The sequence below is a fragment of the Topomyia yanbarensis genome, chromosome 2 (assembly GCF_030247195.1).
Source record: "Topomyia yanbarensis strain Yona2022 chromosome 2, ASM3024719v1, whole genome shotgun sequence".
NCBI classification, from domain to species: Eukaryota; Metazoa; Arthropoda; class Insecta; order Diptera; family Culicidae; genus Topomyia; species Topomyia yanbarensis.
Window position 1 is genome coordinate 82,191,669 of NC_080671.1, and position 12,750 is coordinate 82,204,418.

General features: G+C 39.2%; 3 protein-coding genes across 3 annotated transcripts; 2 read left to right on the top strand and 1 right to left on the bottom strand.

The window, feature by feature from the left end:
• Positions 1-1,552: 1,552 nt before the first annotated feature.
• LOC131686255 (zinc finger CCHC domain-containing protein 13-like) lies at positions 1,553-2,326 on the bottom strand. The gene has a single exon (XM_058970522.1). It carries the CDS (start codon positions 2,297-2,299, stop codon positions 1,796-1,798), a length of 504 nt encoding a protein of 167 aa, XP_058826505.1. The 5' UTR covers positions 2,300-2,326; the 3' UTR covers positions 1,553-1,795.
• Positions 2,327-7,147: 4,821 nt separating this feature from the next.
• LOC131683253 (zinc carboxypeptidase-like) lies at positions 7,148-8,786 on the top strand. Its single transcript, XM_058965083.1, has 5 exons — positions 7,148-7,343; positions 7,406-7,542; positions 7,599-8,068; positions 8,134-8,424; positions 8,486-8,786. Exons 1-5 carry the CDS (start codon positions 7,191-7,193, stop codon positions 8,689-8,691), a joined length of 1,257 nt encoding a protein of 418 aa, XP_058821066.1. The 5' UTR covers positions 7,148-7,190; the 3' UTR covers positions 8,692-8,786.
• Positions 8,787-9,726: 940 nt separating this feature from the next.
• LOC131683254 (zinc carboxypeptidase-like) lies at positions 9,727-11,487 on the top strand. The gene is made up of 4 exons (XM_058965084.1): positions 9,727-9,920; positions 9,975-10,581; positions 10,638-10,928; positions 10,988-11,487. The coding sequence occupies exons 1-4, from the start codon at positions 9,765-9,767 to the stop codon at positions 11,185-11,187; spliced, it is 1,254 nt and encodes a 417-aa protein (XP_058821067.1). The 5' UTR covers positions 9,727-9,764; the 3' UTR covers positions 11,188-11,487.
• The last annotated feature ends 1,263 nt before the right edge of the window (positions 11,488-12,750 follow it).

The window sequence follows — 12,750 nt, forward strand, 5'->3', positions numbered from 1 at the left end:
GCAATTTTAGCCTCTTCAATTTGCCATCCTCGAGGAGTTAGGGTGAAACCAATGAATTTCACCTCTTGACTGCCAAAGACACACTTACTCTCGTTTAGTTTTACGTTGTGATTTGCCAACCTAGAGCGTACTTCAGTCAAATGTTTATCATGTTCTTCTTTGGTTCGGCCAAATATAAGAATATCGTCCAAATAGTTCACACACCCTTCGCATTCTCCAAGTACTTTTCGCTGAAGTGTTTCCTGGAACAGATCAGGAGCGTTGCACAGTCCAAATGGCAACCGTACATAACGGAACATCCCAACTTCTGTGAAAAAATTGGTCAAATGCCTTGACTCCTCATGCAATTCAATATGAAAAAAGGCGTTCGACAGATCTATTGTTGAAAACCAGGTTGCTCCTTCTAGCTTAGCGAGAATTTTCTCCAACGTAGGCATAGCAAAGGGAGTGCGAAAAATATATTGGTTGGGTCCTCTTAAGTCAGTAACTAATCTGAAATCATCCTTTCCTTTAGGTACCACCAACATCGATGAGCAAAAGGATGTATCCATTCCACCAGTTACTGGTTCAATTATGTTTGCTGTGACTAGACTTTTTAGACGTTCCTCTACTAATGGCTTTATTGCTAACGGAATATTCAAGAACACATTTCGGCAAGGTAGCTTCGTTTTGTCGTAATAAATTTTTACAGCTGGAATGTTGAATTTTGGAAAAGTTTCGCTAGCAGATATCGATGCGATCTCTCCAGCATGGCGTAGGCGTTCACTTTTAGTAGAGTCCTCAACATATGTATGAACTGGAACTTTTAACCCCAGCATCAATACACTATAGCGACATGCTGTAGATCTACTCAAAAGAGCACGGATCTCTTTGACGACGTAGAACTTTTCCAATAATGTAGGTCTGTCGTCAGAAATGTATAGATACGCATGAAAAGTAGCCACCACCTCGATTTCTCCAGATGTGGCATACGCTTTGAGTGAACGATCAGTATCGTAACTTATGTTGAAAATCTCGTCTCTATGCCTTGCATCTGAAATAATCTGCTCGAATGTCACCAGCGTAAACGTATTTACCTGGGCGCCGGAGTCTATTAAGAAGGGACATCTCAGCCCGGCTACTACAGCCATGATCACCCCGTCGCAAAGCTCTTGCGGCACACGCTTATTCTTATGAGTTGGGTTCGCGAATGCATGATCAACCTATATATTATTGTAAAATACATAATTAATAGCTTGCTCATATGGAGCATTACGCTATACTTACAATATTTACACATGCAGCATTATTAGAATTATAAAGTATATTATTACTTTCGGGGTCTGCTCGATCATCTTTATTGTTCCGATCAGCGATCAAGTCTGCAACCATAAACGACTGAGCAGTACTAGCGATGGCTTGCAAATCAGCTTTTATTTCCTGTTTTAATGTACATGTTAATATAAAGCTATATAATCTTTTCAGTTAATAGTATAAGTTATATTGAGTTCATTGCCAATTTATTGTTGAGGGAATTCAAATGATGATATTTCTAAGTTCATTGCCAATTTATTGTTGGGGCAATTCAAATAAGGATAATTTTAACAAAATGATTACTAGAACCTGTCCTGAAACTAGTCAATAAAAAAAAAACTCATTGTAATCTCACGTGCTCTTTCCTTTTTTAAACCAGTCATACTAACTAACTAGTAGAACATCTGGTTCTTACAAAATATTGGTTTTGAAGTGGTATACATTCGTTTTGAGTTATTAAAGTAAGTCATTTCCTCGCGTTTATGTAATCAATCGATATCTTTTAATCTCCCGTATTCTCACTTACCGGGGTTTCCACTTTCGATTCATCATCGGACTTTCCTTGGATCTCGATCGCGGCAATCTTGTTTGGTGGTATATCTAAAGTATGTTCTCCTGCACGTTTGAATGAACCGAAACACACTCTTTGAATATGGCCAACCTGTCCACATTTGTTGCATACTTTTTCTTTGACGTTACAGTCATTTGGTGAGTGATAAACTCCACCACAACGCCAACAGTTTCTATCCGATGATGGACTAGATTGGGAACCTACACCTCTGTTCATCCTGAATTGAAATCGCCCTCTGTTCATTTGGTTTTGAAAATTTCCACCTCTGTATATCTCTCTTGCTCTGGTAGCACCTCCACGGTAACTTCCACGCTGGTATACGCCCCCACGGGACCCAAAATTTGCTGGGTATCTTTGCTGACGAGAGGCATCCCAGTTGGAGAACGATTGAACTGGGGCAATGAGAGCTTGTTCCGCACTTCCGTGTTTTCGCATGACATATTCTTCATTTATTCTGATAGTCTCAAGTTCGCGCACTTTATCAACCAACTCAATGAATGTACCCTTCCGACTGAGCATTTTAAGGGCTGTGGTGCGGACATCCCGATGCCTTGCGTGTTCAGCTACGGTAGCAACGATTTGCTCAAACTCTTTATCTTCAGTGAATTCACATAGACGGGCAGACGAACCGACACGTGTGAGAAATCTGAGGTCAGTTTCATCGGATTTCTGAATCATCATCGCCAACTTGCGTCGCATTAGCATCACGTCAGAACCAGAACCGAAATAACTTTGAAGACGATGTAACGCGTTTGAAAATGGTGCCTTGTTTGGATCTGGTGAGTCGGCATTCGACTTCGTGTTTCTATATATCTCGAGCAGTCCGGACCCGGCCTTTACTTTAAATACCGTAAACTTTGTCATCTCATCCTCTATTCCGGCTAACTTAAGGGAATCGATTAGCAGATCCTTCCACTGCTCATAAGTAGGACGGTGGATCCCATCACCGTCCGTTGCTTTACATTCCGGGACAACAATAGAAGCAACGGAGAGCTGATTCATCGATGATAAGAATTTGGACTCCTCAAAGTTGGGACCCGCTACGCGCCTCGTGCTGCTCAATCTATTTTCAGCGTTGAACTCAATCTCGGGATCCCCCGAGGCTTCTGGTCTGATATCATTCTGTTTTGCAATATCGTATTGGAGTTCTTCGTTCTCTTTAAGGCTGCGTTCCAGAGCCTCCATCAAAGCTGCGTTCTTCGACCTTTCATCAGCTAACTCTCGTGCCAAATCTTTAACTCTCTTTTTCTGTTCGCGTGTGCGAGCCAATTTATCTAAATTTAAGAAAAAAAATGATTACCAATATTGCATGCAGGAAGTTGGAAGCTGTTTCTTGTTTTTTTTTAAAGGCTAATTAATTATCAAAATATTCGCTCAACAACATTTTCTAAAGTGGAAACCCATTTGTTTTACTCTGTTTACCATTATGTATTTACGCATTCATGCTGTTTATATTTCTATAAATTACAAGCCCAATGTTCACAAAATGGGACAGTAACCTACATGTCCAGCGCCATTTTCTTTTTCGTTTACCCCCTCGCTCTTTTCCGTTTTATTTTACCTCAAACATGGAAAACCCATGCGTTCAGCATGTATTTCTACCAGTTACGATGACGAAACAGTAGCCCCCTTCGCACTGCTTTATTTTCTTTTGGACACTTTCTAAAGCGCCATTTTCCTTTCTCTCTTTTTTTTTTTAACTACTCGCTCTCATCCGTTTCATTTTGTATCAAACTGGCCAAACATGTTCATTCTGCTTATAATGGTATCAATTATCATTTGATTTACAAACTAGAGTAGTAGCCCATTCGCTCCACTCCATTTCCACATTTTCGATCTTTCTATAGCGCTTTTTTTTTAGGAATAGCCCACTCGCTTTCTTCCATTTCATTTTGTTTCGACTATGCAAGAACCCACTCGTTCTGCCAATAATGTTTTCAATTGTGATTTCGTTTCATAAACTGGAGCAGTAGCCCACTCGCTCTACTCCATTTTTTTTTTTATCGGAACACCATTCTTTCTGCATTTTATGTTATTTTTTTTGCCTACGATTAATCATCCATAAAATCGAAGTATACTCACCTACCGACTGCGCCATGTCGTATTCCACCTTGTAACCGCCGGTTCTTTGTTTTCAAAGCCGCAAAATTTCGCTATCGAAATTGACGACTTGTTTCCACAACACTCGTTTACAGAATGGTCTTTTTTTTAGCATGAAGCTCGCTTGACGCAAATTACTCATGCTCTCTTCCGGCTCGAATTCGCGTTTCCCTTGTTCCTAGCGTTCTGCTGGCGTTTCATTCATTACACTGTTTTTTTATGCGTTTCATGGATTGTGTCTTGGATAGCATATTCACCGTAACAAATTTTCAACCGTATATCCGGTTTTACTAAACAATAATATTTACTGTCTATTACGGTATTGCTAGTATCACATTTGTTCATTAGCGAAAAAGAAAACTAATTATCAGTTATTTGTAATCAATGCTTAATATATTTATCATGTTATTGTGGGTCACACTCATCAATTAATGTATTTGACCTATATCAATATATATTAACGTAGCCTAATATAATTAATTTAACGGTAATATCGATATTATCGATAAAATTACATATCGATTATAGCATTTTATTGGAACTCATGTTTTGAGTCTACCTTTAAAATGAACACCCTATCACGGAGTATCACCTCACATCTCATTGTGCTAAATTTGGACAGTTCTTATTTCCATACTGTGTTTTATGCTGCGAATAGAACATTGCATGAAAATGTTTAACCTCACTTTTCTGACAGTTCAGAGAGCTTGTACTAACATTATGTAAACAAGTTCACTGAAATGTCATTTTTCGAGCATTTTTTTTTTTTAAATCACGTCATCCTGCAATTTTCCATTATGTTTCCACTTGTCAGTTATTTTTTTTGTGTTGCTTCTTACGATCCATATATAGTTCCTACAATAACATACGTAAAATAAAAGAAAAAAAACAGTTTTAGTTAGATGAAACGGTTAAGGTTGTCGTGACATCAGGTTATCCCCTATTCCCCTTTAAAAAAACTACGAAGCAGGACATGACCCCCTACCCCTCTGTCGTCACACATCATCACAAAATACAAAACTCCCCCCCTTCCCCATATAATGCTACGTCATTCGTGGATGGTCCCTTAACGGCGAAAAACTAGTAGGATAAAGAAAGTGTTACGAAGCACTACAAAATCCCAACCGATTTCCATTGGATCACGCAAGAGCAGAATTACATACATACATACAACGTACAAAACTTCGTAAACCGCGATGACCGTCAGCCAAATCTCGTAGTAGGAAACTCAATACGGCAAAATTAACCGGATACAGTAGCTACGTAATGGATGACGAAGTTAAGGACAAAACTGCCTTCTAACAAATACCAGAACAGACACCGTAAATCATATGTTTGAAGTGGACGATGGATTTGAATAAAAGTAAATGTAAAAGTTTGCATCAAAACACCATATTTGGCAGGTAATCTACATCTGTGGAAAACGAAGTAAAGTTTTTCTCACAAACGGTGCCATCAACAGTGAAATTTACAAAATGGATTGTAGACAAAAACGTCTCCTATTTCAGGAGAAGCACAACGACAAAGTAGTATTTTTTGGTATGTTCTGAAAAATGATTTCTATTACGAAAACACACAACTTACACACTAGCCTAATTATCAGATATGGAGTATGCTCAAAGCATTTTTTCGCATTTTATACCTCTTTCAAACAGTCTGCGATTTTACTGGAAACTGCGCAAGCATTTGAAACACATTATGCTGTGATATTGCGTGTCTAATTGGAACTAGAACTGGATACCCGTTTTTGTCTGTTCAAAATATATTATTATTGCAGCTTGCGCTATTTTTATTACAAATAACCCAAATTACTTTGAAACTAAAGGGTGTCCCACATCAAATTGAATCACAAAAAAACGCTATTCATGTTCTTGAATAAGAAAGTGACCCTATTGGCTTTGTACCACTCCAGGACAACATTTCATTAGTGGCATGAAGCTAGATCCGGCCAGAAAATCGTAGGACCCTCGTGTTGCTTCAACAGAGGAAGCAGACGCTTCCTTAGACACTGCTTGAGGTAGATTTCCCCGTTTACAGTCCCGGTAGTCTCGAATGGAGCACTCCGTTTGCCACATTGGCAGATCGCTTGTCAAATCATATATTTTTTGGCCAACTTTGAAACTTTCTGCTTCCTTACTTCCTCCGAAATATCACGCTTGTGCGAAGCGGTGAAGAACAGTAGCCCCGGCAGCTGCCGGAAGTCCGCCTTGACCTAAGTCTCATCATCCATGACGAGACAATAAGGTTTCGTCAGCATCTCGCTGGACAATTTCCGGGCCCGTGATTTTCCCACCATATTTTGCCGCTTGTTACGAGCCTTTTGCACTTTGTTTGTATGCAGTCCCTTCCGGTCCTTGGCTCTCTGAATGAAAGACGTGGACAGATGCAACTTTTTGATGACATTCCTGACCGAAGCATTGGGATTCCGCTTAAACGCTTTCACTACACGCTCTTGATCACTAATAGAACACCCATTCTGACCGCATTTTTTTGCGTAACATGCTCAAAGTGTTTGGTAGTAACGTTTAATCACACGACTCACCGTTGACTGCTCGATTCCAAGTTGTTTTCCAATGTCCCGATGAGGGAGTTGATGATTTTCCAGGTATTTGCGCAAAATCAGTTCGCGGCGTTGCTTTTCGGGTGACCCCATTTTTTTTCCAATTTTCGAAATTCCTGAAACTGACAGCAAATTCAAGAAAATTTCAAGAAAAACATACCTAAATAAAATTGTTTCTTCAGCGTTTTTTCCGTGATGCAGTTTGATGTGGGACACCCTTTACAGGAGGTATATCTTTTCGGCTACGTTGTTTAGGAAGCTATGTCAAAAATATTCATGAAACATTCATGCTTCAAAAATGTATCTCAAGTCAAAAAGGATAAATCACTGTAACTGTATCATCAGAATGAATGGCTAGAAGCATCTATAAACATCTCAGAAGACATATATGTTGTCCCGTTTGCCGTATTCGCGTGAAAAAAAACTGTGCCTGTGAAGCAACGCTATAAGTGAAAGGAAATTTTGAATTTAATGTATTGTTAGCAGCACCCCAACTCTTCGTTGTTTCAGCTCAGCACAGTCTCCCCTATATTTTACGACAATCCACCGAGACACTCATAAACCACTCAAGTTATCTATTGAAATTGTACCTTGGCGCATAAAACCTGCAAACCAGGAGTTTACCAGCTTATTTAGCATTTTGGTTTCGACCAATCGATAGAGAAAATGAAACTAGATTACGTAGTTCTATTGCTGGCATTCACTTTTTGTGTGACCAGCGAAAAGGTGCGATTTGATAACCATCGGGTCTATGAAGTATTTGTCAAAAATAATGAACAACTTAAAGCGCTGCAGAGCTTGGAATCGAATTGGGATGGCGTAAGAACTACAAATTAATCCTCATGTATAATCATATAATTTCGCGCAATTTTGCTTTATAGTACACATTTTTGGAATCTCCTGTTCAAATAAATATGAAGCTACGAATCGTAGTTCTACCGCACAAATTTGATAATTTTGAAGAAGAATGCTTACGTTTAGATCTGGAGAACACGATAGTGATTCCAAACCTTCAAGAGTGAGTATTTCTGCATGTCGTTGATAAATTAATAATAAGTAATTTTTGTGTTGCAGAGTGATCGACAATGAGAGACCACAACGAAGAAAACGGGCGGGATTCGGGTGGGAAGATTATTATACATTGGATGAAATGTACGCATGGTTTGATGAGCTGGTCCAGCAGTATGGAGACATTCTCACAATTGAGCCGTACGGAACTTCTTATGAAGGAAGAGAAATGAAAGCAATCATTCTGTCGAAAAAATCTGGCAATCCGGGAATTTTCCTGGAGTCACATATTCATGCTCGCGAATGGATCACATCGGCTACTGCGACTTGGATCTTGAATGAGCTGCTAACATCATCCAATCCAGTGGTTCAGTATTTGGGGGAAAATTACGATTGGTATATCCTACCGGTGGTTAATCCGGATGGTTTACACTACACGAAGGAGGTTAACCGATTGTGGAGGAAGAATCGTTACCCTCACAACATATTGTGCTATGGAGTTGATTTAAATCGCAATTTTCCAGGGCATTGGATGGGTAAGGACCGTTTCGGTGGAATTCAGATTATTACAATTCGTATACAATTATTTTGTTACATGCAGAGGGCGGAGCTTCCAATATTCCTTGCTCAGATGTTTTCGCTGGACCACAGCCTGCGTCCGAAATTGAGACCCAGAACGTTATGAACTACTTTTTGAAGTATAAAGCCAACATTGAACTATATTTATCGTTCCATTCCTACGGCCATTATATGCTTTTCCCTTACGGCTTCGAAAATGCAGATAAATCCGATAACTACTATGACTGGATGGAAATTGCGGAGGCTGCTGCAATCGCTCTTTCACAGCGGCATGGAACACTGTATCAAATTGGTACAACGGCAGATGTGTTGTGTATGTTATTTTTAAATTTGGAGTTTAATTATCAAAACTCGGCTGATGCTTGATTTTACAGATATTGCTTCGGGATTGTCCATCGATTGGGCTCATTCCGAGCACAATACCCCGATTGCTGTGACGTACGAATTCCGAGATAAAGGGAAGGACGGATTCATACTGCCCGCAAATCAAATCATCCCAAATGCCCAGGAGGTGCTAGACTCGTTGATTATTTTTATCGCGAAAGCAGTAGAATTGGGATATTTCGTACGACGTGACTGAATCGTGGCGTACTTTTGAGACTGATAAGATTATGAAATTAAAGTTGTAAACTAATCAGTAGCGCTGTTGATTGTAGTATAATGTGTTTTACGAAATAAAATTATACAATAATATTATGTCGGCGATGTCGGCAGCTTAATCAGTGAAGAGCTTGATCATTTGGTATATATGATAGTTATTTGGCCATTTGTGGGTATCCTTGCCAGTTTTTCTGGTTTCGAATATCACTTCACGCCACTACATGTAGCGAAACTTATAAATATTAAATATTTTAAGTTCCGGATTGAAAATATTGGTTTTGAATATTAATAGTTTGAGACAAATTTGATACAGGCACGATTTTTGGTGTCAATAGCTTCAACTGAAAGTTGGTATCCGAAAATGAAAATTCACTTCACTAATCCCTAGTTTTCAATCCATAATTCGTATTTCGCATAGGTCTAGCTCGGTTGAATCCATCCGTAATTTCCAAAATGCTAAACTTCCTGAGCTGCTGTTTCCGGGCGATCAAACTCGATCAATGGTTACATACATGCATGTTGCAATTGTCCAAAAAGAAAATATTTGTCTTGAAGAACTGCTCGTGAAATGAAGAATGATCAATATTATTCATTCAACGAATATACAAGTATGGCTGCTTTTAAAACGATTCTCTTCCATATTATTCACTTCTGTTTATATTCTTTTTTGCCGTTAAAGATAAAACTACGCAAGTTGTGTGATGCGAGAGAGAATTTTTCATTTACTGTGACGAGCTACCGAAACAAACATGGTACCGTCGCAGCTGAGTCGATCGGTAGGTACATAAGACTCGGCCTTCCGGGCCCCCGGAAAAACTTTGAAACGAATTCTACACATTTCTTTTATAAGAAATGTACAAAATTACAGTGTCGAAGACCGCTATCATACTCGGCCATCTCAGGATGATACGACACTATATTATCTATTAATTTGTCCTCAAATAGCTTATCGCACCAGTCGATGAACCAGCAGCGATATAAAATATTTTTGAACCTATTTCTATACCTCAGTCTGTAACTCTCAGTGAGATCAAACGCTTAGACTGCATAGAAATGAACTTGCTACGCTCGATACTTGTATTTACAACATTGGTTGCTGTAGTACTAAGCGAACAGCTTCGATTTGACAACTACCGAGTGTACGAAGCATCCATTGAAAATGCTGAGCAATTGAAAGTTCTGCAGTACTTGGAACAGTTTCCGGACGGGGTACGTATCTAACCCAACTCGGATCATACAGATAACAAAAAATTACATTTACAGTATTCCTTTTGGGAATTTCCGGCGCAATTGGGTATGAAGGTGGACATTATGATTCCACCTCACAAGATTGCCGATTTCGAGGCACTAGATGCACGGCTGGAAATGACATCTAGAGTAAAAATTTCAAACGTTCAAAAATTGATCGACAATGAAAGACCTCTTCGAACAAAACGCGATGGTTTTGGTTGGGATGACTATCACACGTTGGATGAAATGTACGAATGGATTGGTGGGTTAGTTGCTCAATACGAACAAGTGCTTTCCGTGGAATTGGTTGGTCACTCGTACGAAGGTCGTGAAGTAAGAGCTGTCAAGTTGTCGCATAAGGTTGGAAACCCAGGAATTTTCCTAGAGTCAAACATACATGCCCGTGAATGGATTACCTCTGCCACCACTACCTGGATATTGAATGAACTGTTGACTTCATCTGATCCGCAAGTGATGGAACTCGCTCAGAACTATGACTGGTACATTCTACCTGTAGTCAATCCGGATGGGCTCAATTATACCAAGGAAGTCAATCGAATGTGGAGAAAAACTCGCTATCCACATAACATATTGTGCTATGGCGTGGATATGAATAGAAATTTTCCCTATCACTGGATGGGTAAGTCGCGTGAGCAGGTTTGTTGAAGCTGAGTTCATAAGTGATCGACATTGCAGATGGTGGATCAACAATGAATCCCTGTTCGGATGTCTTTGCTGGACCCGAGCCGGCATCTGAGATAGAAACAAGAAATATTATGGAATACTTTACCAAATATAAAGAGCAAATTCATTTTTATCTTTCGTTCCACTCCTACGGTCAATTGATTCTACTGCCGTTTGGATATGAAAACGCAGAGAAAGTGGACAATTTCTACGATTGGATGCAAATGGCGGAGGCCGCGGCCATCGCACTTTACAAAAGAAGTGGCACACAATATACATTCGGGAATACTGCTGAAGTTCTGTGTATGGTTTTAATTTGTCGAATTTTTAGTATGTTTTCTAATTATACCTTCCTTTTCTAGATATTGCATCTGGTTCAACCCGAGATTGGGCATTGGGAGTACATAACGTGCCGATTGCAGTGTCGTACGAGTTCCGTGATCAGGGAAGCTATGGTTTTCTCCTTCCTGCAGATCAGATAATTCCAAACTCGGAAGAAGTTTTAGATTCATTGGTTGCTTTTCTAAACAAAGCACGCGATTTGGGATACTTTACTGTTTGATGAGATCGAATTTCGAAATTCTACTTTAGACCTCTTCACATTTTGAAAAAGTTTTGAATTTAAAAACTTTCGCCAAAAATGACTTAATTTGGACATGATTTAAAGGTGTCTCCAATCAAAAATCCTGTTTTTGCTATGTTTCCATAGTAAGATAACTTACACTCTGATTTAATAGGCCCTGCATACCCACATACCATCAAATGTGCTTCCTTAGACATATCTGAATACGTTTGAACAGGTGAACATAGCTCTAATCGCATTAGAAAATTTGTTAACTGGATTTTTATATAGAAAATAATATCAAAACCAAGAAAAAATACTACTAATTTTCCTTGGTTTTGATTTGGTTAATGTTCCTTGACACGAAATATTGATTGGGAAATATCCGAAACATTATTTTCCACTTCTCTTGCAAAATTAGGTAAATTCAACTAAAATTTAAGTAAATTAAACTCAAGGTTGAGTTATTATTTTTGCCGTAGTTAAATGGAAACTACCTTCAACACGGTTTACATAATTTTACCTTCCTGCACGATACCACGAGATTGAGTCAAAAGTACTGAATATTAGGTAGTTTTTCGGTGGCGTGTAGGGTATAGTCGCCAGACGAAATATAGTTTCTCTTGTTACTTCATCGACGAATCGGTGCAGACAACAACAAGCTTGCATCAAGTTTTTCATTTTTGGAAAAATTCGGGTGATCCGACGTTCAAAAAGTCCTAATAGGACCGTTTCGCGTACAATTAAAGCCAATCAAAACGTTGTACGCATCCAACCGAGCAATTTCTTGTTTTGATTCGCTTATTGTGGATAGTAACTCTTTCAATCAATGGGTGCACTAACTGTAGCGAGATCGAATACAACGATAAATCTAACGCGCTTGGCCGCACTTGTGGAGTAGGCATTCGTGTCATTTCCACCGTATACAAGGTATGACCATTGAAATTGTCGCGAATATCATGCAGTAAGATGGATTAGTTTTCATCGTGTAGACAACCCCATGGCATACCTTGGGAGTTGAAGTCTTCGAGACGGTGCGATGTATACGGAAACAATGCCAAAAAGTCTTTGCCTTTGATTTCGACTTGACAAGCGACAACTTCAATACCAGGTACATAGCAAAGGCAAATTCGATTTAAACAATAGCACATTTTGATCACCAAAAATGCTCCTCTATTCTGTTTTCTCGGCCCTGGGTAATAATGTTAAAATTGTGGAAGACCTACGTCGGAAGCTATCCGGATATTACGCAATGCAAATGTATTACACAAGTCACAATGCAAGTCATTTACACAATGCAAACCTAGGAAAATAATAGGACTGCAATATAGAGATACTTGGAGCTTTGGATGTTCCTTGTGGACTTCCCGAGACAAAGAGCTACTTACTTCGGTTTTGTAACAGTACCCATCAAAGGACACTCTCAAGCCTTTACGAGGAAGCTTAGAAGAGGAAATGATTCTCCTCTTTCGAAAATTTATAGGCATATTAGCAGATGTTCCCTCAATGGGATTGTCAGAATCTCGCTCTTTAGTGAACAAGGGAGCGTAGAAATTAGTTGTG